Source organism: Anarhichas minor, unplaced genomic scaffold (genome assembly GCF_050575085.1).
Source record: "Anarhichas minor isolate MPS153535 unplaced genomic scaffold, ASM5057508v1 ptg000010l, whole genome shotgun sequence".
In the NCBI taxonomy this organism is placed as follows: Eukaryota; Metazoa; Chordata; class Actinopteri; order Perciformes; family Anarhichadidae; genus Anarhichas; species Anarhichas minor.
Window position 1 is genome coordinate 6,528,702 of NW_027466456.1, and position 27,141 is coordinate 6,555,842.

The 27,141-nt window shown below is 41.3% G+C and overlaps 3 protein-coding genes across 3 annotated transcripts; 2 read left to right on the forward strand and 1 right to left on the reverse strand.

Moving 5' to 3' along the window:
• Window positions 1-1,638: 1,638 nt before the first annotated feature.
• gclm (glutamate-cysteine ligase, modifier subunit) lies at window positions 1,639-7,782 on the forward strand. Its single transcript, XM_076087887.1, has 7 exons — window positions 1,639-1,955; window positions 3,186-3,248; window positions 4,819-4,903; window positions 5,212-5,268; window positions 5,380-5,582; window positions 5,807-5,921; window positions 6,553-7,782. The coding sequence occupies exons 1-7, from the start codon at window positions 1,824-1,826 to the stop codon at window positions 6,720-6,722; spliced, it is 825 nt and encodes a 274-aa protein (XP_075944002.1). The 5' UTR covers window positions 1,639-1,823; the 3' UTR covers window positions 6,723-7,782.
• Window positions 7,783-8,383: 601 nt separating this feature from the next.
• Window positions 8,384-14,144, forward strand: dnttip2 (deoxynucleotidyltransferase, terminal, interacting protein 2). Its single transcript, XM_076087884.1, has 7 exons — window positions 8,384-8,539; window positions 9,311-11,649; window positions 11,850-11,988; window positions 12,105-12,200; window positions 12,402-12,566; window positions 13,219-13,328; window positions 13,686-14,144. Exons 1-7 carry the CDS (start codon window positions 8,465-8,467, stop codon window positions 13,780-13,782), a joined length of 3,021 nt encoding a protein of 1,006 aa, XP_075943999.1. The 5' UTR covers window positions 8,384-8,464; the 3' UTR covers window positions 13,783-14,144.
• Window positions 13,342-26,762, reverse strand: spata6 (spermatogenesis associated 6). The gene is made up of 11 exons (XM_076087886.1): window positions 26,623-26,762; window positions 25,814-25,951; window positions 25,285-25,333; window positions 25,115-25,156; window positions 24,851-24,975; window positions 23,487-23,567; window positions 19,811-20,251; window positions 18,584-18,686; window positions 18,066-18,106; window positions 17,641-17,801; window positions 13,342-15,055 (listed from the first exon to the last, which is right to left on the reverse strand). Exons 1-11 carry the CDS (start codon window positions 26,707-26,709, stop codon window positions 14,950-14,952), a joined length of 1,374 nt encoding a protein of 457 aa, XP_075944001.1. The 5' UTR covers window positions 26,710-26,762; the 3' UTR covers window positions 13,342-14,949.
• Window positions 26,763-27,141: the final 379 nt, after the last annotated feature.

The window sequence follows — 27,141 nt, forward strand, 5'->3', positions numbered from 1 at the left end:
GTGACCTCAGTGTTTTCTACACTCAGTATGACTGTGCCTTGTGAGGTATGAAAATAAATGTGTTCCGAAGAAAAATGCCGGACTTCATAAAGTTTACTTTCTCTTGCGCTCATAGTCATCTCATCCCCGGGATAGTTTGATTGCTTCCAAATGTCACTGTTCTCTTGGCTTGTGTTGTAAATTACATTGGATTGTGTGTCTACCAAATACCAGATGTAAGCCACTGCAGGTCTATTTGTAATATATTGAAAGACATTTTTACAGATTAAAGTTAAGTACATTCTATGGTTAGAAGTAGGTGTAAAGACGAACATTAGACCGTTATGTGATTGTTAAACATGTCATTCAAAAGCCAAGGACATTAATGTGCTGCTATAACAGCATCCACTCCTCTGGGAAGGCTTTCTGAAGGAGTTTGTGTTCTGCCATTCAGACACAAGAGTGGCAGTGAGGTTAGCAACTCATGTTGGGCGATGAGGCCTGGATGCAGTCTGCGTTCCAGACGGTTAATCCCAAAGGTGTTGTTGGATGAGGTTGAGGCCAGGACTCAATTTCTTTCACACCACACTGGGAAATCTAATTCTGTATCTAGGCTTCGTGCACGAGAGTATTGTAATGTTGAAACCAAAACTGTTAAAAATAAAAAGTCCATCATCTGTGAAGAAGTTAATTGATAAATCACAAAATCTATATGTTATACATAAGTACATACATACATAAAAAATACAAGATATCTAAAATATAATTGTGTGCTGTAACATTAAGATTTACGATAATTGGGACAAAGTAGTGCAGCCCACACCATGAACACCAGACCAATGATACATTAGTACATAAAGGTGTATACAGGGATGGCCAACAGTGGTGGAAGAAGTACTCAGATACTTTATTTGAGTTAAGCACCAGAACCACAGTAGAAACACACTGCATTATAAGTACAAATAAAAGTACAGGGTTATGAGCAGTAATGTACTTTCATGTACAACATCATGGTGGTTAAATTCAAAATTACCTTGTGAAAATGTATTGTAGTTTATATGTTCATGATAGGTTTAATCTGCAATATCGTATAGTTGTAAAATAAATGTAGTGGAGTAAAAAGTACAATATGGCTCCATGAGTGTTGTGGATTAGAGGATAAGAAAATAAATCTTTATTTGTCCTTAGAGGGGAAATTTGGTTGTTGCATCAGAGAGACAGAAAAATAAATAGTAAGAGGTATATAAAATAAAAATAGAAATAAAAATAGAGCAGCAGATTAAAGTCAATCCGATGAGGCAAAAGTGCCAGTGGTGTGAAAAGTAGAAATAGTGGAAAATGTCAATTTTTAAAATAAAGTTCAGGTGCTTCAAATTGTTTTTTAGTACACTAATTGAGTATTCATCGTAAGTTTGTTATAAAATGTTGTTATCTCTGCTTGAGAAAGATTATTAGAAACACTACACCACCATCTAGCGGTCAGATATGAGAACTGCATCCGATACAAAAAGTCTATTCCATCGATCCAGTTCCGTGTTATGGATGTAGCCCACTGGTTATGGACGTCCTGACCGGGTTTTACGGGACATTCACCGACACCTCGAGTGTGGGCGTGACCGACCGGCTTGCTTCATAACAGCCTCTAGGCAACCACTCAGACAGCAAGTCAGGCAACACGCTGATTGCAAGTCATCCTGACTTCATAGTTTTATAACAGTTGTGTGGGCTGTGCTATTGGTCGCGAACCAGCAGTTACAGTAGCGGTTGGTGTCAGAGTGAACGCGCACTTTTCGTCCTAGCAAGACACTGATTAGCAACTTGTTAGCTCGGTGATCGAGAACCACATGGACCCTCAAAACATGAACAGTGAGGCGAAGATGTTGCTGACCCACGCCAAGACTCTCAGACTGCACACCGGGAATTTAGTCAACCGAAGTCGCCTGAAAAAGAAGTGTCCGTCCTCTCCCAGCGAAGAGGTGAGACACCGGAAACCTGTCTGAATTTAAAACGACGGCAGTAAGTTAGCTTGTTATGTGACAGTTTAGCTTATTAGCTTAGCCTCTTTTTAGCTGACTAAACATTTAACTGGCTAACGATACCAGTGTGTGTTATCTGATAATAAAGCGTGTATAGGTCCATAAAGAGGGACGTTTTAAAAAGAAGTCATTCAAATTGTACCTGTCGAGGTCTCCAGTTACAGGACTGTGTCTGAGATAAAGTAAAAGTAGAGTTTGGGTCTAGTGTGTCTTACTGATGTGATGGAGGCATGTTTAACACATGTGATGTTTGTTGTAGTCGGCTCACATCAAACACACTTTGAGTGTAACAGTTTAGGAACGTTGAGCCTGAAAGCAGCAAACGGGTGACACAACACCTGCAGACAGGTGCTTTATTGAAAGTGTTGGTTTGAGCCAGTACTCAGAATCTACTGATATGGTCACGTGTCATTCATACATTTAGTGCTGCACCTACATATTATTTTCCACATTGATTCAATTAAAAAAAAAAAAAAGAGAGAGAATAATAAAGACTACAGGAAATGGTGAACAATTGCAATCACAATTTTTGTTTTAAGTTGACGTTTTCAACTAGCTTATTTTGTCCAAACAACAATCTAAAACTGAAATATATAAAATGTATATAACACAGGGGAACGCAGCAAATCCTCATAATAAAGATGTAACTAGTGAATGTTTGGCAATTTGCTTAATAAATGACTCAGACAATTATCAGATATAGATAACTGACTAATCCATTAATCGACTCGTTGCAGAGACGTTCACTGTAGTTATTTTAAAGGTTTGTATTGTATTTTAGTATTGCCTTCCGCACTCATCGAGATGTCTCACTCATCCATATTCTTCCTACACTACTGATGATGCAGCTGGCCTCCTCACCCCATACTTATCCTTTTGTAATTATGTGTTGGAAATAAATTATTCGTCATCACTTAAACTTGACTCGTCTCCTGTCTTTGTCCCACACTTTGAGCCGATGTGGGACATTGGGACATTTTGTCTAACTGATTTCATTGTTTATAACACACTGCAGCTCGAGTTTGGCAGAGCAGCATGTCACAGCTGTCCAGATGTTGGTGCGGTGGTCTGCTGAGGGATAAAAAGCTTCTCTGCTTCAGGGATCCTTCCTGAAAATATGCATGTTTCACAGATGTTAATAAACAATTGTTTTTCTGTTTCATATTTCAGCTTAAAGACTGCATTCAAGCCACGCTTAGTGATTGGTCTTCCACAGCAAAGCAGCCATCAAAGGTGGGGGAGATGTTTCCTGTTATCCTAATGTGTTGATGTAGCTCTGTTGGGTTCTTGATGTTTAGTAATACATCTAATTCTGGCTCTTCCATACCAGTTATTTTGCATGTTAGTATTTGCATTGTCGTTTTCACTTATGGTCAGACCAGCAGCATGTGAATAAGTTTCACAATGTGCTACCACACTGTCCAGGGAGGCTCCAGTGCTTGGGAAAATAAAATAACTGTAGTGATGAACATCAAAGGTTGCCTCTAGCCTTGCTGAAAAGAAGCTGTCATGATGAATGTTCATGCAGTGCTGCCTGCCAAAAGCGCCATTCCAAATGTGAGTCTGTCTGTAAGGGAGGGGGAGGGGGGGGCAAAAACTTTGCCATGGGGGTTTTGTTCATTAACTGTGATGGGATTTCTAGAACGCATTCATCAACCACTTGTGTTCATCAAACTAACTACAAACCTGAAATGGAGATTTAAAACGATGCAGGATCGTACGTAGTGTTCCTGCTGAACTCTGCTCTGGCTGTTTTGCTTGGATCAGCTAATCTGCTGCAACTTTTATCACCCCGCCCACAGGACTCAAATTGGGATGGGGGAAGTTTGAAAGAGTTGAACTCAGGGATCGTAAATACAAAGCATATTAGACACGTCCCCTGCAGGGACATGGAGAGAATGGGATGTTTAAGTGATGGGGCCCTGAGCTGTCTTCTGACGCTTTTTGATGCTGTGTAACAGATCCATGTTGTAAAGATCCGACATTTTTCAAAGTTCTGGCCGTGTTATGCTAACCTTCTTTAAACATCAACATGTAAATTTTAAATACAATAGGTCTCATTGTGTGATGTGCTGACACGTCATATTCAACCTTTGTCCATAAGAGTACTGTATGAAATGTATCACTTGTTAAGTCTTCTGAGCAAAACAAATGGCGTTTAGTAGACTATAAAACACTGAATGAGACAATTTAGAGGAGATTCCTCTCATGACAGATCAGACTTAAATGTTTTCTCTTGTGTGGGTACATTTTTTTTTAACAAGGAATGCTAATGATAACCTCATATACCATTAAAAACAATAATCAGACCAGATCAGATTTGCTTTTTGCCTGAATGACATTGAACAGAGCCGTTCTTCTGATGGTTCCTGTTGTTACACGTTCTGCTAATGGTGTCACAGAGTTCCACTGGTCAACAGGTGGCAGTAATGCACAAAGATAAGAAGCAATGGCTGGAAAAGGCAGGAAAGAAGAAAACTAGTTGTAAACTATTCAGGTTCCAAACCTTTTAGAAAAATCAGCTTTCCAAAAACATTTCTGAGGAAGGAAATGCATTCATCACATTTGTTAGACATCAAGGCTTTACACAATGCTCATTAGTGAGTAACACTGAATGTAAACATAACTTTATAGTTTGTTTACAAGAAATCCCCACAGGGAACTCTGTGAGGTTTCTGTCTGTCCTGTCATTTGTTCAATGATTAAAAGCCAATATTTGAAGAGACCGATGAAGGTTTTTCAGGTCTAAAATGTGTTGTAGTCACAACACACACAGTCTCTAAATGAAGTGCTCGTCTTGCAGGATTTCCCAGACACACTGGACTGCTCCATTCCCCAGGCAACTGATGCTATTACACCTGAAGAGAGGGATGAACTGAGGGTCTCAGGTCAGTACTGGAGTGTTTGCCACAGCATTTTATGAGACTGTTGGGTGAACGTCAGACCCTTTAGAGGGGGGAATGTTGTACATTTTAAAGTTAAATGCATCAATCTGGTGCACTTTGAGAGGAACATTTAGAGGCTAGATCTATGAAGAACTTTGTGCTCTTGTAAACAATGTTGTCCTCTGGTTTTAGCAGTGATGGAATATATCTAAATACATTTACTCAAGTACTGTACTATACTAGTAGGTTAGATGTAGAGTTTTTTTTTCAAATTTAACTGCTTTCGCAGTTAAATTTAACTGTTTTCGCAGTCAAGCTGTTCCTGTGCGAGTCGGTTCAATCCTCCATCAGAGATGCAGTGGAGATGGGTGAGCGTTAAATCTCTTCAGCTGAATCTTTATGTATCTTAAAGACTGCACACATTTTTTAGGACACTTAGCTCTACTTGTGTTACGGCCTTGTCTGTCACTCATCCCTAGTCTGCCAGGCGCTGGCAGTGTCCCAGCTTGACTCTGTTATCATAGCGCCACCGTGGCCCTTGGACAGTGACAGCCAAAGTCTGGCCCACCTTCAGCCAGCTTGGGAGGAGCTGGAGGCTCTGGTCAGAAGCCAGCAGATTGCTGCTATTGGCACCTCTGACCTAGACAAAGACTTGCTGGAGCAGCTCTACAACTGGGCTCAGGTTAGTGGAAATCTTGTGTGTGTGAACCTTAATTAGTTTCAGAAATGAAAATGGGGCTTTATTCATTAAATGGTTGTTGACTTTCTATAATACGCTGGATTCATAGATTACAAAATGTGAAAGCAGTAATGTGTTTTTCTATTATGAACTTTGGCCACTGTGTGCCATTTCCTATGTTCAACCAAATGAAGCCAGTCGTTGACTACATGCCCTCTCTTGTACAGGTGAAGCCCACCAGCAACCAGTTCAACTTGGCCTCCTGCTGTGTGATGCCTCCGGACCTGACAGCCTTTGCCAAAGAGTTTGACATCCAGCTGCTCACACACAACGATCCCAAAGGTTCAGAAATTCAATTAAAATGTTTTTCTGTCAGTCAGATGGGTTTGTAGTAAAGTTTCTGAATGCAAAACAGTTTTTTCAGTGCTTAGTTGAACAAGGGGTAAGCTATTTGATATTCTATATTTTTCTAATTGGCAACAAATCCCATCAAAAGACCAAAACAAACTGTTTCTGTGTAGAAAAAGCCAGATATACCAAGTCAATCATATTTATATAGCCCAATATCACAAATGTGCTTCATTGCACTGAGAGACTTGTTTCAACATTATCGTGAATATGGGTAGTGTAGTGTATTTTGAGTCAGTCCCACATACACTGTCCTGCTGGTGGAATTACTACAACACCAAATGTGTAGTAATGCACGGCTGAAAATGGTCCCACAAAATAGATTTATATCTTTAGGAGAAATGATTGGGCTTGGTCCTGATAGCCACAGAGAAGGGAGGAAAGTGTACAGAGACATTGTTCATTTTTGGTCTTTTCGTGGGATTTATTGACAATAAAATACTTACAGATAAAGTTGTAGTTTGGGTCAACAGCAGTATCAGTGAGTCTCATGTTTACGCAGTTCACCTGTCATTTTTTTTCATGAGTTTTGAACGTCTCTTCTTTTGGTTCCATGTTTCCACAGAGTTGATGTCAGCAGCCACATTCCAGGAGGCGGTGCAGGAGGGAACGCAGGACCTGAACATTGCTGACTGGAGGCTGGAGTGGGTCCTTCGCTACTCCATTATTGTGAAGAGCCGGGGCATTATCAAGGCTAAGGGCTACCTTGTCAGTGCGAGGAAGGCGAGCCCCTAGCGCAACCCACTAGGGAAGACGCATGGACGAAGCCATTTTCCTCTTTTCGTTGACATGCACACACACACACAACATGCAAAGTAATAGCTCTGAATAATGGATGCTGCCATTCACCATGAGTCTGGAAGTCATCGTGTACCATTTCTTCATTTTAACTGATGCAGGTGTTCATTAGCGTCGTCTCAGTGAGATCATAAATAGGAGATGAACATGCAATATTAACTCAAGATTCGGTTTTTAAGAGAATAGACTGTGGAAGTGAGAGTTTCACAGATGAATAGTACATTGACAGATCAGCCATTTATCAACACAATAGAGGCTGCTTTAATGATGGAAAATAGTGGTTGCTAAACTTTGATCCAAGGTCAAGGGTTCCTTAACCTTGATCTGACTTGAAGTGCCTCTCATCCTTCTCTCCTCCTGTCCTCATACCTGCTTTGTCTCCACTGTGTCTGTGTGAATCAAGCTTTAAATATATTGGTCTGAATGAAAAGTCAAAGGAAGAGATTTGTTTTTAGTACAGAATGATTGAAAACAATTTGAAGCTGTATATGGAAAAATATCAGAAAAACGTTTGTTGTTGCAATTGGATTTTTCCTGCTGTATTTGCATTCCTAAATTGAGAAAAGAATATGTGCAAATTTAAATCAAAGATGTTTATTTTATGATGGTGATTGTAATTGGTGAAGAAAACAACTATGTAAGTATATACAACTGTATTTTATCAGGCCTTTTTTTCGGACCATGTTGACCCACTACTGTGCTCATGAGATTAATTTGAGGATATTTAATATTTTGAGATTGACATGCAAAGCAGGTGCTTGTCCTCTATATGCATCGTTGTTAGCACTGGAAACTCCGTGCCAAGGAGATGTTAAAATCTGATAACTCTGAGGAAGATGTTTTTATATAAGAATCACGGTTGTTTTTCCAGACCGGATCCAGTTAATCTCATGAAGACAAATTATCTGTTGTACTGTAAACATATTTAATGTTGTCATATATCTGTATATCATGAATTGGCTTTATTAAAATCACGAAAGTTATGTTTTACCATCAACACTGGTGTAAAATATTTAAAAGATGGAATGACCCCGGGCTAGTGTGGTTTATTTTAATATTTTTCGATAATACAATCAAGATTTTGGTGTTACAAAGAAAATAGCTAAATTAACGAAGAAGGGAACTTCTAACTTTGTTGAAAGTGCTACCTAAACTCAGCCGAGTCATTAAGATGCAGTAAAACATGTTTTGTTGATACTTAGCCTACTGTAAGTTGTTTAAATTATTATTATTAAAATTACAACCTCAAGCAACTTTAACATTAAAAAGGTTACACACCAGCGTCACCTAATAAAATACAGTATAGAGCAGTACAGTATGAGGATAACGCACAGGGTTTATCAACTTTTATTTCAGACTCATGAGTCCATACAGTATCAAAAAAAAAGAAAACATTGTTTGTCTGCATTGAGAACTTTTCATTCTTAAAGTACCTTTTGAGAACAATTCGTACTTTTTCTTTCGCACACTTTCAACGCAGTACTCAATGTATTAACTAACGTTAGAGAAGTTTTACTTTAAATCACCTGGACAGTTTTTCCACCACCAGGACTTGAAGGAGAGTCACGACTCTGCGATCGTCTGCTTGGCCTGTATCTTATTTCCGTTTATCGATTAGTCGAGTCCAACTCTCAAACCGGAAGTGTGAGGAGCTAGCGAGCTTGCTAGCAGCATGCAAGATGGTGGCCACCAGGAGAGGAGTACGCGTGTGCTCTCCAACTAAAACAAACCCCGAGCAGTCCTCTGATGTCCCGGTACGTACGACAGAGACACGTTAGTTAAACCTGCTACTGTTCAGAGACCACGTTAAGGTTTAGTTCGAGGAGAAGGGAGCCCGGCACGTGTCTGTTAGCTCGTGAATGTGCAGCTGCTCAAAACTTCACGTGGACACCATCTTTCTTATCGAAGTTTGTAAACGTTTCGATGTTGTGAAACAAGTAGAGAAAACTGAAAATATTGATAGATACAACGATCCCGTAACGTGACGGACTAAACTCGATGGTGTGTGTGTATCTCGCCCAACATCAATGCAGCTTTGAATGATATTGAATTAAAGATTAATTTAAAGAAACTGAATCAATTTGACACGTTTTTATTTAATCCACTGTTACGGTCTCTATATTCAGCATATATCACATACTACAGATAACTTTTTTACACAAGTTAAACCTTTAACCTACTTAAACTGTCAATAAGAGTGGTTTAAAATTGATTCAAAGATCCTACTCGTGAATGATAGATGAAGTAGAAAAAACACAAACCGGTCCTTATTTTCACTGGGTGACTTTATTCCTTCATTAACAGTGACTGTATTTTACTTCTGGTCAATCCCAAACCCACCGTCCTGCTGCCCTAAATACTAGACAAGAGCACCAAATGTGTGCTTCAAAGTCCCCAACGAACACACTACTTACTCCCGTCTGAGTAACGTTTGAAGAACAAATACAGTTTTTAGATATTTTTCCTTTTCAATATGAAGCTATGCGTTTGTGACAACTAAATATTGTCTTTTTTCTTTCAAACAGGCCACTCCTTCACCTGGTCGGAGAACCAGGAGCACTGCTAAACAAGCAGAGAGCCCGACCCAAAGTGCCCTGGTGGAGACCAGCAGCCAGCTGGAAAAAAGCGAGGGACAACTCCAAGCCTCTCCTCCTACCTCGCTGCTGAAAAGATGCACCAGAGCTTCCAGACTCCACAGTCCAGAGCAGTCATGCACACCTGTGGGCTCCGTCCACGAAGCGGATCAGGAAGACTCCTGCTGCTCTGCGGTGTTTGATGCCGAACTACCAACGACACGCACCAGAGGGAGCAGTGTCATAGTACTTCGGGAAGATGATGAGATACCTGAGGTGGACTCCTGGTGCTCTCCGATGGTTGACGGCGAACTACCAATGACCAGAGGGAACAGGAGAACGCACCGCATAGTACTTCGGGAAGATGATGAGATACCTGAGGCGGACTCCTGGTGCTCTCCGGTGGTTGACGGCGAACTACCAATGACCAGAGGGAACAGGAGAACGCACCGCATAGTACTTCGGGAAGATGATGAGATACCTGAGGCGGACTCCTGGTGCTCTCCGGTGGTTGACGGCGAACTACCAATGACCAGAGGGAACAGGAGAACGCACCGCATAGTACTTCGGGAAGATGATGAGATATCTGAGGTGGAATCGTGCTCTTCTGCAGTGTCTGCATCGAAAGCCAGCCAAAGTGTCCGCCGGAGCACAAGGAGGAAGACGATTCCGAAAAGGCTCGTGCCGGCTGAGGTGGGAGACGTCAAGGTCGACTCGGTGTCCAAATCCCAGAGAGTTGCCAGAAGTCAGAGAAAAACTGCTGGCCCCAGATCATCTGCCAAACAACAAACTGAAGACTCAGAGCTCTCAGATGCTGACAGCTATGTGTCCAGCGTCTCCACCACCCGCAGAGCTACGAGATCCAGAAGGCAAACCGGTCCGATCCCCCTCCACCTAGACGAAACCTCGGAAAGCTCTCAATCCCCCGCCCCGAGAGCTCGAATGAGCCGGGCAGCCAAAGGGAGCGCGGCAGCTGCTGTAGACGTCAGTGAGCCCCAGTCTTGCGACTCTGAAGGGTTTGAGTCCGGGCCCACTTACAGTATGACGACTCGTAGACAGGGGAAGACCCGACCAGCCTGTCCCAAAGCCCTGGACTCAGACTCTGAGCCGACTGACGGGCATTCCCAGATGGGCAGCCCCTGCACCACACGAAGCAAAGGGACTCCCTGCAGCAGCCGCACAGGCTCAGGGAGCAGCAGTCGGAGTGCTCGGGCTGCCAGGAGCTCAATCAAGAACTGTAGTATTGTTTTGGAAAAAACTATGGAGGACACTTCAATCAATGATTCCATGTTAGAAAGAACAGTGATCCTTGCGGACGCGGACTGCACACTGTTGGAAGGAGATAAGAACCAACCATTGGAAGAGAAAGAAGGCGTGAATCGTACTGATCTCACACCAACTGAGGCAGATACAATGAGTGTGGAAAAGGGAGTAGTTGTCATTTCAGAAGAAGACTCCCCCAGTTGGTCTCTCAAGATATCAGACAGTCCTGCTTGTGCTGAGGAAGCTGTAATTACACCTGCAGTGACTGACAGACACCAGCAGGAGGAGCCGCGTGCTGAAAATACGGACGGGGACGCCTCAGAGAAGACGGTGATGCAGGAAACAATCCAGCCATCAGAGCCGTTAAAGCCTCAGCAATCAGCTACAGCGACATCGTGTGAAAGTGCATCTGAAATCACAGAGGAGACTGAAGAGAAGGATGAAGCTATGGAAGTGGCTCATGTGGACGCCCACGCACCACAGGGAGATGAGGATGCTGCTGTGGTAACCGGGCCCAGTGAGGAGGAGAAAATGGAAGTCGGCACATTGAATATAGATGCCCAGCAGGTGGTCGACTCCAATGAGGTCCAAGTTGAGTCCATTCAGGTGACATCCAGCCAGCAGCAGAGTATCACAGTAGATTCTGACCCTGAACAGCAACCTAAAGATGTCATCGTCCAGAACACAAAAATCATCAGCCTGCTGGAGAGCAGCGAGGATGAAGATGAGGAGAGGGAGGTTTCTGGAGAGGTGGAGGAAGAGGAGTTCCCGGCAGAGGAGAGAGCAGGACCTTCCCAGAAGTGTGAAGCAGCAGCTGCAGCCGTTGAGGGACTGTTTATGATCGACACACGGCCCGGACAGGAGGCTGATGAACAGTACTACAAGGAGAGGCCAACCGAGGAGGAGGAGAAGGCCACAAAGGAGGACAAAGTGGAGCAGGAGGAGCAAGATGAGGAGTTTGTTGATGAGGAGGGGGATGATGATGACGAAGATGCAGAATTCCTTTTCTCGAGTAGAAATCCTCAGTTGTAAGTATATGAAAGGTGGCTGCCTTTGATTGGTTCATTCACTTAGGAACACATGTGTACTAATTATTATTGTACATGTGGAGGACCCCGGGCAGACGTGAGCACTATAAGCAGTTTTCACTGTATAACTGTGTGCTGAGGTGAGAAATGAGACACGACTGCTCCTCCTGAGGAAGTTTCTTTCTGCTTATTTGTTCCAGGAAAGAGATGTCCAGCCGTATTGACCCTGGCTTCAGAGTGAAGGAGCTCGGGGGCTTATACATCAATTTTGATGGCAGCAAATCAAAACCCGTCTCCACTTCACTGCGAAAACTAAAGGAAAAGAAGATCCAAGATGCGGTAAATAAGTAATTGATTTTTGAAGGTGATCTGTGATGCAGAATGAATAATGAACTTTATAGTTATGCAAGCACGAGTAAATCCAATAACACTTTTTTTGTTGCTGCTGTCCACAGGTGATGAAGAAGAGTGTGATAGGACCAGAGTTTGAGAAGAAGGATGCATTGCCGCCGTACAGTGAATCCAAACGAGCCGTAAAGTTGAAACACAGAGTAAGTTCACATGCTTTGCTTTATAGGTTATCTGTGCTTCAATCTCCTAGTTTTATCACTTGGATCATGTTTGTGGAATCAGTTATGATGAAACGTCTTGCCCCAAATCACCAAATCATAAATACAGTAGAGCAGATGTTTTTATTGTAATTCTTTGCTTCAAAGGCTTCTCCAAATAATTGAGATCGCTGTTTTTCCCAGACGGAGAGGGCGAAATCAACAGGAGATGGTTGGTTTAATATGAAAGCCCCGGAGATCACACAGGAGCTGAAAGGGGACCTCCAAGTCCTGAAGATGAGAGGCTCCATGGACCCCAAGAGGTTCTACAAGAAGAACGACAGAGATGGCTTTCCCAAATACTTTCAGGTTGGTAGAAAACAAATCTCTTGCCCCTCAGAATCCCTCTTCAAGAACAAGACAATGTTTATATTTGTTTTCTTTGGAAACATGGTCATGACTTTGTCATTTTCATAGTTAAGGGGTTCACTAATAGGGTCTGTAGTTCAGAATTATGAATTTAGCTGGATTTCAACGAGGAGCAGCAGCACTACTAATATAAATTGAATTCCCGGTTTGTCCTGTGTTATGTTTGCTGGACCAGAAATTTAAGCGGCTCGCTCATTTCCTACGAAGCATCTTTTCACGCTGCACTGCCTCTGCAAAAAGAATAAACTCTGGACTAGATGGCAGCAGACTGTCCTGTGATGTTTCCCTTTCTGCTTTACATACAGAATTATGGGGAAATTTCCACCTAGTTAAAGAATGTTTGTACCGCTGTAGAGGCCATTCTGTGACACTTGTATGGTAGAATATCGTTCTTTATTTTATCTTCGTCTTTGTCTTTTAAAATTGTAACTAATAATCCCCATTTTTTTACTAAATTTATCCCATCGGTAATCTGATTAAGTCTTCTTTTTTTCGATTTCATGTATTGCGTTACTTTTTTCAGCGCTCCAATAACATGCGTTTGCTTTACCCTGTTCCCGTTAACACAGCATTACTTGTGTGTGTGATACAGGTTGGTACGGTGGTGGACAACCCAGTCGACTTCTATCATTCCCGTGTTCCCAAGAGGGCGAGGAAGAGGACGATGGTGGAGGAGCTGCTATCGGATGCTGAGTTCAGACAGTAAGTTGAAATGAAAACGAACACAAAACCATTTTTCTGGACGTGGCTTTATTATGTCACATGATTCAACTATGAAATAGACTGATGCTGTGACCTAATACTGTGTCAGCGATGCTCCAGTGTCTGCCGTCACATATTTCAAATCTATTACAACACAATATTTATGAAGGATATCAAAATACAGTTTGTAACCATGGTTAACTTAAGAATGTCAGCTCCCAGAATACATTGCAGCAGCTCTTGCTAACCTGTGTGAGCACATTGGTGTCAGTTTGCTCTCCAGTATTTAGTCAGGAGTGTGTAGATGTATTCCATTACTGCAAACATATAAAATGTACTTTCCTCTCGTCTTTCCAGCAACAACAAAAAGAAGTACCAGCACATTGTGACGGAAAGAGCGGCACAAGGAGCTGGCAAGAGGAGCAAGAAGAAGAGTAAATTCCATAAGAAGTAATACTTGATGTGATGAACACTGACTGAGGGACTTTTCATAAATACTGATATAATCAACTGCAGGAGGTGGGCTGGTGTTCCTGTTTGAAATACTCAGTGCTCTGTACAGTTACCACAAAGTGTGTACATGCTTATATTTACAACTGAAACATTTTTTAATCTAATGGAACAAATATTCCAACAAATATTGCAGCACAGTAATCATAGACTTTCTAGATATGCATGCATCATGAACATTAAAATACTTTTCTTTTGACGGCCTTTGTTTGTAAAGGTTTCCTTTAATTCAACTGGCACCGTAATAATCTGCCTTGTAACATGTTTTGTAGGATTAAATCTCATCACTAATGATCAAATCAGAAACTGGTGTCGGGTGATATTTTCTAAAGAATTATATATTAAGTCCAAATGTTGAGGTGACAACATTTCAAATACATATAGCTCCGTTTTTCTAATTCTGAAAAAAGGAAGATGTCGTTGAAAAAGATAATCACAAAACCCGAAACAAAGAATGATATTAAATACAGTGTTAAAGAAGCTGACATAATTTGGCTGATATAAGCAGCACACGACTGCAATGGTCCCACAAAGAGAAAGCAGCATAAGCAGAGGATGACATTTGTCCCAATTGGTTTGGCACATTCAGACGTTACTTTAATAGTTAATTCATATAAAGGCAGGGTTGGTAAACTTCTTCAAAAACTGTTCCTCTTAAATCTCTTCAGTCTCTCGTAGCTGCTGGCTCTTTGCGACCTTCTTGTCGCTCTTTTGTGTTGTGAGAGCTGAGCCCTGAACAGCTGCAGCATACTGTACATCCACCATGTCTCCCGTTTCTCACACACACACACAACGTTGCTTCTTTATACCGGAGCCAATTCCACACACAGCTTTAGAGAAGTTAGACAACATCTCCGTTTGGTTTTACCATTGGAACGTTTAAATAAATAATAAACAAACCGCTGATGGGTGGGAGGGAAGCAGTGCTGCTGTGCTACAAATTGATTTCCTTTTCAGAGAAACGACGACAAACGCAGCGCAGCAGGTGCTGGGAAGGTTTGCATTTTAAATGAACGCCAAAGGGAGATAAATGAAGCTACACCTGTGTCTGTGTGAGATGTTTTGACTCACTGACTGATACAATTATGTGAAGAATCAGCCGATCAGGAAGTTAAAGGTCCACGGTCACTTGGTTGTCCCAGGTGGATTTGTGTGTCTGCAGAATCCTCTCAACTCTGCTGTGGATCTGCTCGCAGTACGATGGACTGGGCTGGAGCCTGAGCGGTAAAACAAATAATTACACATTAAAAACCCATAAACAACTTAATTAACTGAGTTAGCCATGTAGACCTACATCAATTTAGGGTGATATATAGCTTTGTATTGATATTGTGATCATACATCACATACTGCATTTTCAACATGCTATACTATGACTTTTTTCGACTTGCTTTATGTACTTTTTGAGTACTATTTCAATACTTTACTACAGTTATTCAATTATATTTCAACGAGGTCCAGTTTAAGATTACTTCCTAAACTATGACTTTTGTATGAATTTATTTACATGATATATGTTGACTTTACAATATACTATACTATGTCTTCTAATGACTTAATTATAATAGACTATACAATGCCTGTTTTCATGACATTTTTATGCCATAGTACTACTTTTTATTACATTTTCTATACGTCACAAATTCATAGTATAAATGAAAAATGTCATCCTTGAGTCCAAGTGGACTTTAGTGCCAATTTTGAAGAAATTGGCATTCAAATTCAAGAGAGTGGGACGGACGGATGGAAGGAGGAACTGATGGATGAGTGCAAAAGAACGGTTGACTGAACGGAAGGAAGGACAAACTGTAAACACATCGCTCCGGCCACGATTGTAGCTAGCACGGAGGCAATAAAGTCACAATGTTTATATATATATATATATAAATGTCATATAAGAAATCATGGTGTTGTATGCCATGAGAAATGTCATAAAACAGTTTATAAAGTAATTGTATGCAATAAAAAAATGTCATAGTATTGCGTACTGTGACAATGTCAATACAAGGTTTTGTAAAAAATCAAAGTAATGTTTGTTATAAAAAAGTACTATTCTTTTACATTTTTATGACATACAATACTATTACTATTATAGGTGGGCGACTGTAGATAAGTGGAGAGCAGGGCCGGTGGTTCGATCCCCGGCTCCGCTAGTCGCATGTCGATGTGTCCTTGAGCAAGACACTTAACCCCAAAATTGCTCCCGTAGCTGTGACTACGGTGTGAGAGCGTCTGAATTGTATGTCGCTTTGGATAAAAGCGTCTGCTAAATGACTTTTTATGTAATGTAATATGTGTGTAAACAGAATTTTACACAGAAAAACAATAAGATTCACAAATATATTTCTGATGAACACCGAAATAATTATTAATTCATATAAATGTAGTAGAAATCCAGGAATATATGCATTTAGAAGTATTTCTCTGTATGTTACTTATGTGTGGTCATTCCAGGAAACAAAATCAGCAGGTAAGCAGCAAATCCATACATTGGAGACGCTGTAACCAAAGAATGTTTGGCATCTAGACGGACTTCAACAATTAATTGATGATCAAAATTGCTCAAAATTGGTTCTCACAGTTATTCCTTTTGTCCACTAGTCTGTGCTGTAACCCAACACAAGATGTGCGAGTGGATGCACAAGTGAAACCACCAGCACACCGAATTGATACTTTTAAAAAACTTTGAAATAATTGACACTTTTTCCCCTCTATTTTCTACCTTTTGAGCAAAAAAGATAAAAAAGTAATTTCACAATTGACAAAACAAATGGTGCATTGCATCTGGAGGCATAAATGTGCTTCATCAACACAATATCAATGTGTCTTAAAGTTGACCACGGGCAGTTACGCAATCTTGAATTGACAGACAGACAGAAGTGAACAGTAATGAATTTCAGTATTGCCTCTCGTCCCCGTCTATTTGCTGGGAGTGAAGAGGTGATGGCGACTGACTGTCTGGCTGGTGTCTTGGCCTGGCTCAGTTCGGGAATGGAAGCTTTTCATCTGTAATCAGATAAACTCGCTACCTGCTTCAAAAAGTCATCAAGGACAAATCATCCAGAGACATGAATAGACTGAGACTTCAGGGCTTAGGGAGCAAACGTTGCCACTGGCATCTGTCACTTTCTTTATAGATCAAAGATTGGTGGGGAGACGTGCCTCTCTCCCTGTCGGCGGGAATCTACCAAGGCCTGCTCTAATCTCCCACCCTGCGACTCCTGTCGCGTTTTCAATTGAGAGAAAAGTATCATTCATTTCCTACAATTTACTCTGCACTTTAAGATTGTCTATTGATTTTAATGTTTACTTATGGACTGAGCAGTAGGGAAGGGGAGAGGAGAGCACAAACAAACAACGGAACATCGGTCGCGTTGGTGTGTTCAGCTCACAGCTGTCGTGATCGATGACAAGGTCTCTCTGAATGTATTAAAGCGTGCATCGGGTCAAATGCATCAGACTCGAGCTGAAACACAAATCAATACCATTTTCCTCTTTTGTTTTCCCTTCTCCCTGCCTCCTCACTCAGTAATGAACAAACATGACAAGACATCAGCTTCTGTAATTTAAGAGGTGGAGGGGAAATCATCCTGCCTGTCGAGTGTGATCAAAATTAAAGATTGGATGTGTATGAGCTTGGGCGCGCACACACACACACACACACACACACACACACACACACACACCTCATGGGATTGCCACGCTTTTTTCTTGCTAAAGTGGCTTTGATTGTAACATATTTCTCAAACGTTTAAAAGATTCAGAATAACTTTGGAAGGGTTGCATTCTGTAGAGAGTTTACCTTTCTCTGAGGGAATAGCTGAGACTCAGAGGACTTCTGGAGTTGGACACGCTCAGCGTGGACTGAGCGAAGGCACCACCTCTCACGGGGCTTCTGGTCTTGGCTTCAAGTCTGGACCGTGTCTCTGGAGACAACTGGGCCCTCACAGAACCTGACTTCACCTGGAAGAGGTCACAGGTGATACAGCTTTATAGCAACATGAACATTAAATGTTCAACCATATTTAATTACTTTCACTTTACAACTTTTTGTTGGCAGAGTGACATGATTCCTTTGAGTGAAAATGGTATGTTAGAATCACTTCAGAATAGTGAAAGAACAGTTGTGTGATGACAGTATATCATTGGGTTAGTCGGGCTTAGAGTACGAGTACCTACAGTGACATTGTGTCATTTGCTGGTTTGAAGTGTTATAATGAGACTTACTGTGGCTGCTCTTGGTCTGTAACTCCCTTGGAGAGAATAATCTACGATGACAAAGACAAGTTAGAAGTTTTATGGAAACAGAAAACTCAGCTTTTTGACTGGAAAACATCGACAGTACTTTTTAAATGTTAAAAAGAGTTTATTCCTTAAACATAAACAGGTGCAAGTGAAAGTTACCCTACAGCTGTGAACAGAACCATGTGTCATCTGTGTGGATTGGCACCTAACGGTTATTTCACAATGACAAAAAAATTGTCAGATGCCATTTTATCATTGTTGACATCCTCAGACAACATAAACAACCCAAATACATAAAAACAGCCTATTATGTATTTTGAAAGACTTCACCACGTCTTATCATGAAGACGTAAACCACATCAAATACATTTCCACAACACAACCAATCTTCAAATATTAGAGCAATTATTTGGAAACATGTTTTCTGCAGCAAGTATAGCATGACCGTAGGTATGTAACGATACATGTGTTAGTTTGTGCATGTGGACGTGAAGGCCTACCTGTGTGATCAGCTGTGAAGCTGACTGAGTGTCGATGGATACTCCCATCCTGTGGAGCGGAGGAAGGACTTCCCCTCACAGAGGCACTACTGCAGAGAGGGACCTGGTGTAGACAACAACAGAAATACAATCAAACAATATCATGAACCTACACTGTTGTAGTTTAAATTCTGTCTGCATAGTAAAACACATGCACGGCAGCTTTTCTTCACTTTTGAGCATCCTGATACATAAATCAATCACACAATAAGAAATGACATGAATCACATTTTTTAGGTTGTGCAGAATAAAAGTGAAGTTGGACAACAAACAACAATGTTGCCACCATATGTCTTTCATGTCACCTCCAAACTATTTCACCAAACAGCTTGCAATGAGGCACACAGCAGACAAGGTGGGGAGCGTGCTTCCTCTCCCCAAACAAACGGTGAGTTGAGGCTCTGATAATGCATTCACCATGGGGCTAAGCTACTTCATTAGCTATCTATTTGTTAATTGCAGCTTGACTCTCAATTACTCGGGTTAATCACAGACGGAACAATCCCCCAGGAAAACCAGAGCAGCAAACCAGCGCTTCTCTCTTTAATAAAACTTCAATTGTAAGTAAATTCCATTCATGTGTGTGACGAAAACAAACAACTCTCTACCTAATCATTTCTTTAATAACAGCATGTTAGTGGATTTTGATATTCATACCTGAGGATTAACTTTGATGTAAATGAAGAAGCAGGAATACAGGGGGGGGGGGGGGGGGGGGGGGGGTAGCAGAGGGAGGGAGGCTTGTGTTGTTCTTGTCCATCAACTGAATATTCCCCATGGCTGTGTGATCGGAGAATCACTCCCTTTTATATGCAGATATCTCACAGCAGTGATTCGACCATAATTGAAGTGTTTTAAACAGCCTACATCCAGGAGGTGTGCTATCACAGCACACTCAGTGAGGATAATAGGCTATATTATATGTGCATACAGTGAAACGTTTTCATGACGTCAAAATCCATTAACGGCTCAGGTAAAAAGATTAACACTGCTCTCTTCTCCACTTAATCTGCCCACTAGATTATGTTACATTTTGGGGAAGCTCCCACTGAGGGTTGAACTACATCAATTCAGGATCCCGTTCATTTTAACCCGCGTCCACAGAACACGTGTTTTATTAGCATTAAACAAACCACATGCACAAAGCACTTGGTTGCAGGTTGGAGGAATATATCGAATGTTACCAACCAAGAAGGGCGGCTGGCTCTCGGTCTCCTTCCTGAAGTGGTGAGGTCCCAGATGGAGGTGGCCGAGCCGCTGCCTGGTGTCCTCTGACAGCTGGCACATCTTGCGGTGGGTGTAAGGGGACAAGGCACGAGTCCTCGAGGAAACGGTGGGCTGGTGGTAGCCAGAGTCTACAAAAACTCTAGAAGAAGTGCGTTTTCCTTCCTTCTTGTCTTTTTGGGGCCTTCGGACAGATGTGGATGAAGAAGGGGAGTGTGTGGATGTTGAGGACGGTGCAGAGTTTATGATTCTGGCCTCAACTTTTAGCCTTTCCTTCCCTCCTTTACAGGAGACACGGTTTGCGTCATCTATTTTGGAGAAATTCCCGTCGGATTGCGAAGACTTTTTCGCTGAACTCTGTCTGGATGGGGTTAAAGATGGCCTCGCTGGAGAAAGACAGCAGGTCTAGGGGTGCAGGGACAGAACACGAGAGGGAGAAATGTTGATGTATTTTGTCAAACAAGCCTCCATTTTAAAAGGTGACACATAACATTTGTCTCAGCAGTTTAGATTTCTATGCAGATCAAAAACATTGTTCCTTTACACACGCGTCAGACATTTTATCCATTAAGGCAGCTGATCTCACTCTCGACACAGACTTGTTCTCCCTGGACTAAAGCATTAAAGCATTAGCTAAATCATTCAGCTTAAGTGTTACAACAACAACAGCTCTCACAGTCGGCACTGCCATGGAGACAACCTCTGCAGAATTACTTTAATAACTCTAATGGCCGCTAACATCGTTCTCCGATGCAATATCCCACTTCCTGCGGGTAATGCCAACCGGGGATAAATAAGTTACGATAAAATGTTAATTGCATTTGATGGCCATCTCCAGTCTAATATGATAAAGAGGCATTACCCGGCTGTAAAACAAAGATAATGTAAATGCTAATTAGGTAAATCACACACATTTAAAACTATTTTTAAGAGAAACTAAATGATAAATACATTATTATCGAGGTTGCCATTTGAGATTGGTCTGATTTAATAAAATGAAGCAAAGTATGGTCTCCAACCCCGACATCTAACACCATGTGTGACTTCTCTCAGCTCTTCCGTCTGTTCGTCACTGGATGATTAGCTGCTACGTTCACAACTGGAAAGCAGTGCTTTGAGCTACAATGCTAAGTTCAGCATGCTAACCACATCCATGACACAATAACAATGCTAATATCCGAACGAGATAATTCAGTCAAGACCAACGTGGTGGGCTGACAGTCTGACAGACAGATGGACAAACTGACTAAGAAGGCCGGCCCTACTTGCTATCATGGCTCAAAGTGACTTTTGGATTAAAAATGTTATCCAATGAGGATCATAACAATTAACCAAAGATTAGAGCAGCCAAATATCGGCAAAGAAAGACGAAGACATTGCTGAACGCTCAGTTTCAGAGGTTTTGTGGAGGTTGCGTTCACTCTAAAATCTCTATTAAAACAGGACCAGGTTTGGCAGCTGGGTGGGCAGGCAGTCGGGGAGATGCGGATGCTGAGGAGCCATTAGGAGAAAATGGAGAAATTCTACCATCTGACAGCCACAGCGGTGCTCTGATCCAGACATCCCCCCGAGGGGCCAGGAGAACACTCTGACAATCTGCTTGGCTGTCAATGACATCCCATTTAAACAAATAGCTCAGGTTACCGCACCTGGGAAATGCATGGCAGTGTTTTTGCCACAACATGCCAACTGCTGTGTGATGGATCATGTTACAAACAGGACTGTTTAAAAGAGGTTTTCATTCTTACTAGTGTTTTGAAGTGACACTCTTTTTGTGACTCTAGATTCGGAGCATTATTCTACCATCTGCTGACATTACCTCAGCACCAGCATGTATTCAGAGTCACACCAGACCATGAAGCAGTGTAGCAAATACAATATTTGGGGTCCAACAATTGCCCCCATTGTCGAAAAAATTGGGGCATTTCTAAGATTTCGGGGGGTACTTATAAAAATGAATAATTAGTGAATAAAGTTGCTGTTTATTAACGCAACAAACAATTATTTTCACTATCAATTAATCTGCCAATTACTTTCTAGATTATTCATTTTGTCTATAAAATGTCCCAGTTTCTCAAAGTTCAAAGTGACGTCTTTAAATGTCTTGTTCTGTCAAATCTCCATCTTAAAAACAACATTTTCTGCAATTTTTGCATAAAAAATAATCACTGTAATGATTAACCAATTATCGAAACAGTTGATTCATGTTCTGTCCATCGACTAATCGATATGTCAACTCATCATAAAGTGAAATGATCCCAGATTAAAATGTATGCAGTAATCACCACCATGTGCCAACATGAGTAAATAAAAAGCATGCTATTGCTTACAAAGAGAGATGTGCAATCATCTGTGTTAGTGAAAAGCTGGAGACAGTTCTAATTATTTAGCCTCTTAAAAGCCCGTTAATATGTATAATGTATTCGTTTATACAGAGTTCAGAAAATGACTGCAGTTGAAAACCTTTGCATGCTTTATCTCATCCCAAAATTTAGCCAGCCACACACACACACACACACACACACACACACACACACACACACACACACACACACACACACACACACACACACACACACACACACACACACACACACACACACACACACACACACACACACACACTTTTTTTAAATCTTGGGGGCTGTTTTTGCAGTTTGCCCCACTTAATTCTTGACACTGCCATGAAGGAGTAGATTCAATTTAAGTAGGTCTGCAACTAAGAATTATTGTCATTATCAATTTCAATTACAATTTCCTCAAGCCCAATGTCCATGTTGTCTGACCAACAGTCTACAACGTAGACAAATTAAAGCAGTAAATCCTCACGACTGAGAAGGTCGAACAAGAAAATGTTTTGCTCGAAAAAAATAATGAATTTGTCAAGATAATTGATTTTGTTAGTTTTTTGAAGAAGGCATCAGTGGATGAGAACATGAGAACTTGGGAGTCCCCATACAAGTGAAAGAAAGAGAGAGAAGGTGTCAGAAAAGTGATTTCAAGCCGCTGAGCACAGTTACCCTTAAACATCCACGAGGACACGGTGGAGATACAGCTGACTCTCATATCGGATCGTTAATGTAAAAAAAAAAACTGACTGGATAGTTCTGTGACAAATAGTGTGTAAACTCCCATCTAGTCAGAGATGAGAGAGAGAGAGAAGCCTCGCAATCAACCTCACAGATCTGCCTCCCCGTAATTACATTCACAAGGAGAGAACAGACACCCTTGAAACACTGCCAGTATGGATAGATAGATAGATGTAGTAGCCATGGCAACAATAGAAGGTGGGTATGTATGGTGGAAACAGAAATGTGATGGCGAGCGATACCGCTCATTAAAGCCGTCTTGAGGTTCATTTTTACTGTTGTAATGCCGAGTATGAAGCTGTGATGTGTTCAAACTCAAGACATTTTGAGCTGATGAACACACGCAGTTTACTTGACTTGTGAGGAGCACTTTGAGGGGTTTTAACGGTTTACATGTTGACCAAAGACCATGAACACACAACGGAATGTAATTACAAAAGACCAAAGTGTTTTACAAATGAACAACAGAAATAAAGCAGAAAGACATGTGTCTCAGTGTGTGTGTTAAGGTACGTTAAGATGTATGAGATGTAATGAAAGGACACACTTACAGGTGAGGAAGGCAAGCCGTCTCCCCCATCACTCTCTTCTATGACCGATGTCGTGGCAAACTCCACTTTGAGGGAGATTCCCTAGAGGGAGAAGGACGATAGGTACAAACACAACACCTTTAACAGGGAGATTAAGACAAACAGACATAACAGCACTGCTTGGACCACCAATTTACACTCACACATCTTCAATCTCTGCCTGACTGGAGGAAAACAAAATTGCAGAAAAGAGAAAGGCTCCAGTGATGTTTAAATAATATGGCATTTGGAAAGAGACATCTAAATTGGTAGGTAGGCCTCAAACAGAAACACATAAAAGCAATGGTGAGGGGAATGGTGTTTAAAGACATTTAAATATGCCAGTTAGTGCCTCGGAGGACAAGGGGAGGAGAGAAAAGCAACCCGCAGGAGCTAGGGAGAGAACGAGATGATATAAGAAGAGGGAAAAGCAACAATGACAAGATGGAGAGTGAAAAGAGAGGTTCTGTCTGTGAAGCTCGATATGGAAAACACTGTTTTCTGGAGAAATTACTTCACTTTGTCGAAGACAAGCCAGTGCTTTTGAGTTGGTTATCTTGCTACCTTCCTGTCATGTGCAGAGACGTATGAGCCACAGAGATTAGGAGGAGACTCACTTAAAGAAAGCAAAACTCTCCTCCAGTCTGTGAATGACACATGCAACGTAGGCGCCAATCAAGCCGGATCACAGAGCAGAATGTAGGGTCGCTGTGACATGTGAACAACGTTTAAACGCATTACCTGACATCGCTCCTTTCAATAATTCAGCAGTGTGCAGCAGATCAGGTACCTTTGCAAGCATGAAGCACATGAAATACACGTGATACACCTGGAACCATATCTATAAAACTGCTGAAAGTAACAGTTTGGTCTTAAGTGAAAAATAAAAGTAAATATCCTTCAACTTTACTCCAATTTGAATTTTTTTGAAATGAAAGCACAGCTTTGTTTTTCTCTGTGATCATAATATTAACGTTTTTTCAAACCATAGATGTCTCTGCAGAATAACACTGAGTAAACTGTAAGGATTATATACAAGAATGTATACTATGGCAGCCATAGGGTGAAATCCATATCTCTAATTGGCTATTCCTTCTCTGAACATACATGTGATCAATCTGAATCAATTAAAGAGTTGCTCTTAAAAAGCTACTTTTACACTTCTCAGTAAATAGAAGTCACTTGATAAATGTGTGTCTTCTTGCTCAGCAAATAACTTTTTTACTCCTATGTTGACTCTTTGGAGAATTCTTCCGCATAATTATTAAAAGTTTTAGGAATACGGGCGCAGGTGTTGGAAGGAGGGCTATGAAATAAATAAAATGAATAGATGGAAAGCAGCCTACAGGAAAGGAGGGCGATCTCTTCATCAGGATCTCTCTCTCTGCTGCTCTTTCTCTGGAGCTCAGTCTGGGACCAGGGTACAGGAAATCTCTGCTGCTGTCCTCCATTGTGGCTAAGACTTCACCCTCTAAAAACCACAAAGACAGACATTAAACAGAAACACACACACACACACACAAGCCAAGTTAGAGATCCTGTTTTTGCGGAGTAGTGACTAGATACAGTGGGGACTTAAAATGCCCATATGGCATAATCAGAAAGCATACCTGGAGGCACCAACTGAATCAGCTCAAAAGATGTTGTGTCAGCTAAGAGGAAGGAAAGCACAAATAGACTGTGAGCTAATGATCAGTATCACAGCTAATAGCCGATACGCTTGCATGGCAGAGGATTCAGGGCTCAGAGACCAGGAAGCAAATCCCAGATGGCCGTTTACCTTCCAGGAGGTCAGCTACATCAGCAGGGTCAACAATGCCAGGGAAAGTCTGGTAAAACAGAGTACAGACAAAGCAGATCGATACTTATAACAAGGTGAGACAGACTGCCCCGTATCCAACTCTGCCAGCCTCCCAAGGGGAACGATGGCCTCTTTTATCTGGGGTTGAGCCCGTAATGCTCAAATTGGAAGGCTGCAAGTTTGAATCCTAAGACTTCAAAAGCAAGCCAGTAAAAGCCTGCAGCCGACGCATAGACATGCGTAAAATAAAGAGAGAACAACTTCTAGGATGTAGATTTCTTGAGCCTTATTCTTTTGTAAGTAAAAGTACAATGAATATGTATTAGTAGGATCCAACAGAAAGTTTGGGATGTGACCTAAAGACATGTGATATGCATCCCTGTTTTCATGTTGCACGATTCCTCCAAACATCTCTCTTGCTAAATCTGAGACAAAAAAAATCTCCACAGACACAGTAATTCTACATCTTGTGCCTAAGTTATAGTAGCATCTTATTTATAATTCTCACCTTGACAAAAATCATTTTATGGTGGAAGAGTAAAGGGAACACAGGGGGTAAACAGGGAGTCTTCCTGTACTGGCCCATGACACACACACTGAGGTAGACATCGTTGTTTTTGGTCAGGAGCACTCCTGGACACGTGACCTGTGTAATGAGACAACATTCATCTTATTATACATGAAGACAGCATGAACTGGTGCTGTAGCATCAGTGTGCTACAGCAACCCGTTGAAGATTAACATGTCTAAATCTATTTTAAAAAATCTGCTGTAAACCACAAGTGTGCAATCCCCTGAGGAAGTATTCATATCAGAGAGACCTTTTTTTTTTTTTTTAAACCCGCAAAAGTAATAAACTAAATTGAATTGCTTTGATATAATTAACGCTACCAGGTGGAAATGAGACCAATCAGCTTCCAACTGATCCACAGGTGCTGCACATCGAAGGAAACATTTTTTAAAAAGCAGTGAGCTCAAATGGGTTGTAACTTAAATGTGCCTCACAGACATTTTAACTTTTTGCTCAATATGTAAAGCCTTATGGTCTAATATTTATTATGTCAAACTCAGGAGGATTTAGTAAAATGCACTTCTGGTGAGCTAAATAGGTTAGTAATATGTAACGCTAGAGCATAAACGTTTAACCGGTAGCTAACACTTGAAGTTACGACCGTTAGTTAGCTAACGGTAACTGTTAACTGTTATGGAACGTTAAGGAAACGGAAGAGAACGTAAACTCGCGAGCTAGCTCGCGTTAACTACGCTACGTCAGTTTCTGAGTTGTGTTACGTAGGAGCAGCGTAAGGGTGCACTTACTGTCTGAATGTCGAGGTGCACGGTACATTTCAGAGACTTAGGCTGCACCGTAGTGGAGGAGAGATTCTTCTTCTTCATTGAAGCCATTCAGACAACTTTTCAAAGTTCGTTGTCATAGATGCCAGACAGCAACAGTCGAAGCGGATGCACCAGTCATGTGACCAAGAGGTGACCAATCAAAAGCTCTCTCTACACCTCACAATCACGGTTACATCTATCTCATCCCAAATGTGTATTATAGTGCCCTGAAATCGAGAAATCTACAGTTAGGTAAAAAACAGAGAATGCTTTGTCAACACCATAAATGGAGCTAAAGCCTACATGAGCATGAAGAGATATATACACATGTATACAATGCAATAATACAGCTAAATAGAAGTTATTGAAGGTCTCACTTATATAGAAGCAATCACTAATGTTACCAGTAGCCTATCGATATAAGAGAGAAAATTATTAAGTGATTTAGTGTTTAATGACCAATTATAATACCAACAGAGATAACACCATAGTCATGAAATA

Bases quoted from the DNA above. Each gene is read 5' to 3' on its own strand.
- gclm (XM_076087887.1), top strand. From the start codon at position 1,824: ATGGACCCTCAAAACATGAACAGTGAGGCGAAGATGTTGCTGACCCAC. The intron at 3,249-4,818 runs GTGGGGGAGATG...CTCGTCTTGCAG, and splicing joins CAGCAAAGCAGCCATCAAAG to GATTTCCCAGACACACTGGA. The intron at 5,269-5,379 runs GTGAGCGTTAAA...ACTCATCCCTAG, and splicing joins CAGAGATGCAGTGGAGATGG to TCTGCCAGGCGCTGGCAGTG.
- dnttip2 (XM_076087884.1), top strand. From the start codon at position 8,465: ATGGTGGCCACCAGGAGAGGAGTACGCGTGTGCTCTCCAACTAAAACA. The intron at 11,650-11,849 runs GTAAGTATATGA...TATTTGTTCCAG, and splicing joins TCGAGTAGAAATCCTCAGTT to GAAAGAGATGTCCAGCCGTA. The intron at 13,329-13,685 runs GTAAGTTGAAAT...TCGTCTTTCCAG, and splicing joins TCGGATGCTGAGTTCAGACA to CAACAACAAAAAGAAGTACC.
- spata6 (XM_076087886.1), bottom strand. From the start codon at position 26,709: ATGGCTTCAATGAAGAAGAAGAATCTCTCCTCCACTACGGTGCAGCCT. The intron at 25,157-25,284 runs GTAAACGGCCAT...CCTTCCTCTTAG, and splicing joins TGTAGCTGACCTCCTGGAAG to CTGACACAACATCTTTTGAG. The intron at 17,802-18,065 runs GTAAGTCTCATT...GACCTCTTCCAG, and splicing joins ACAGACCAAGAGCAGCCACA to GTGAAGTCAGGTTCTGTGAG.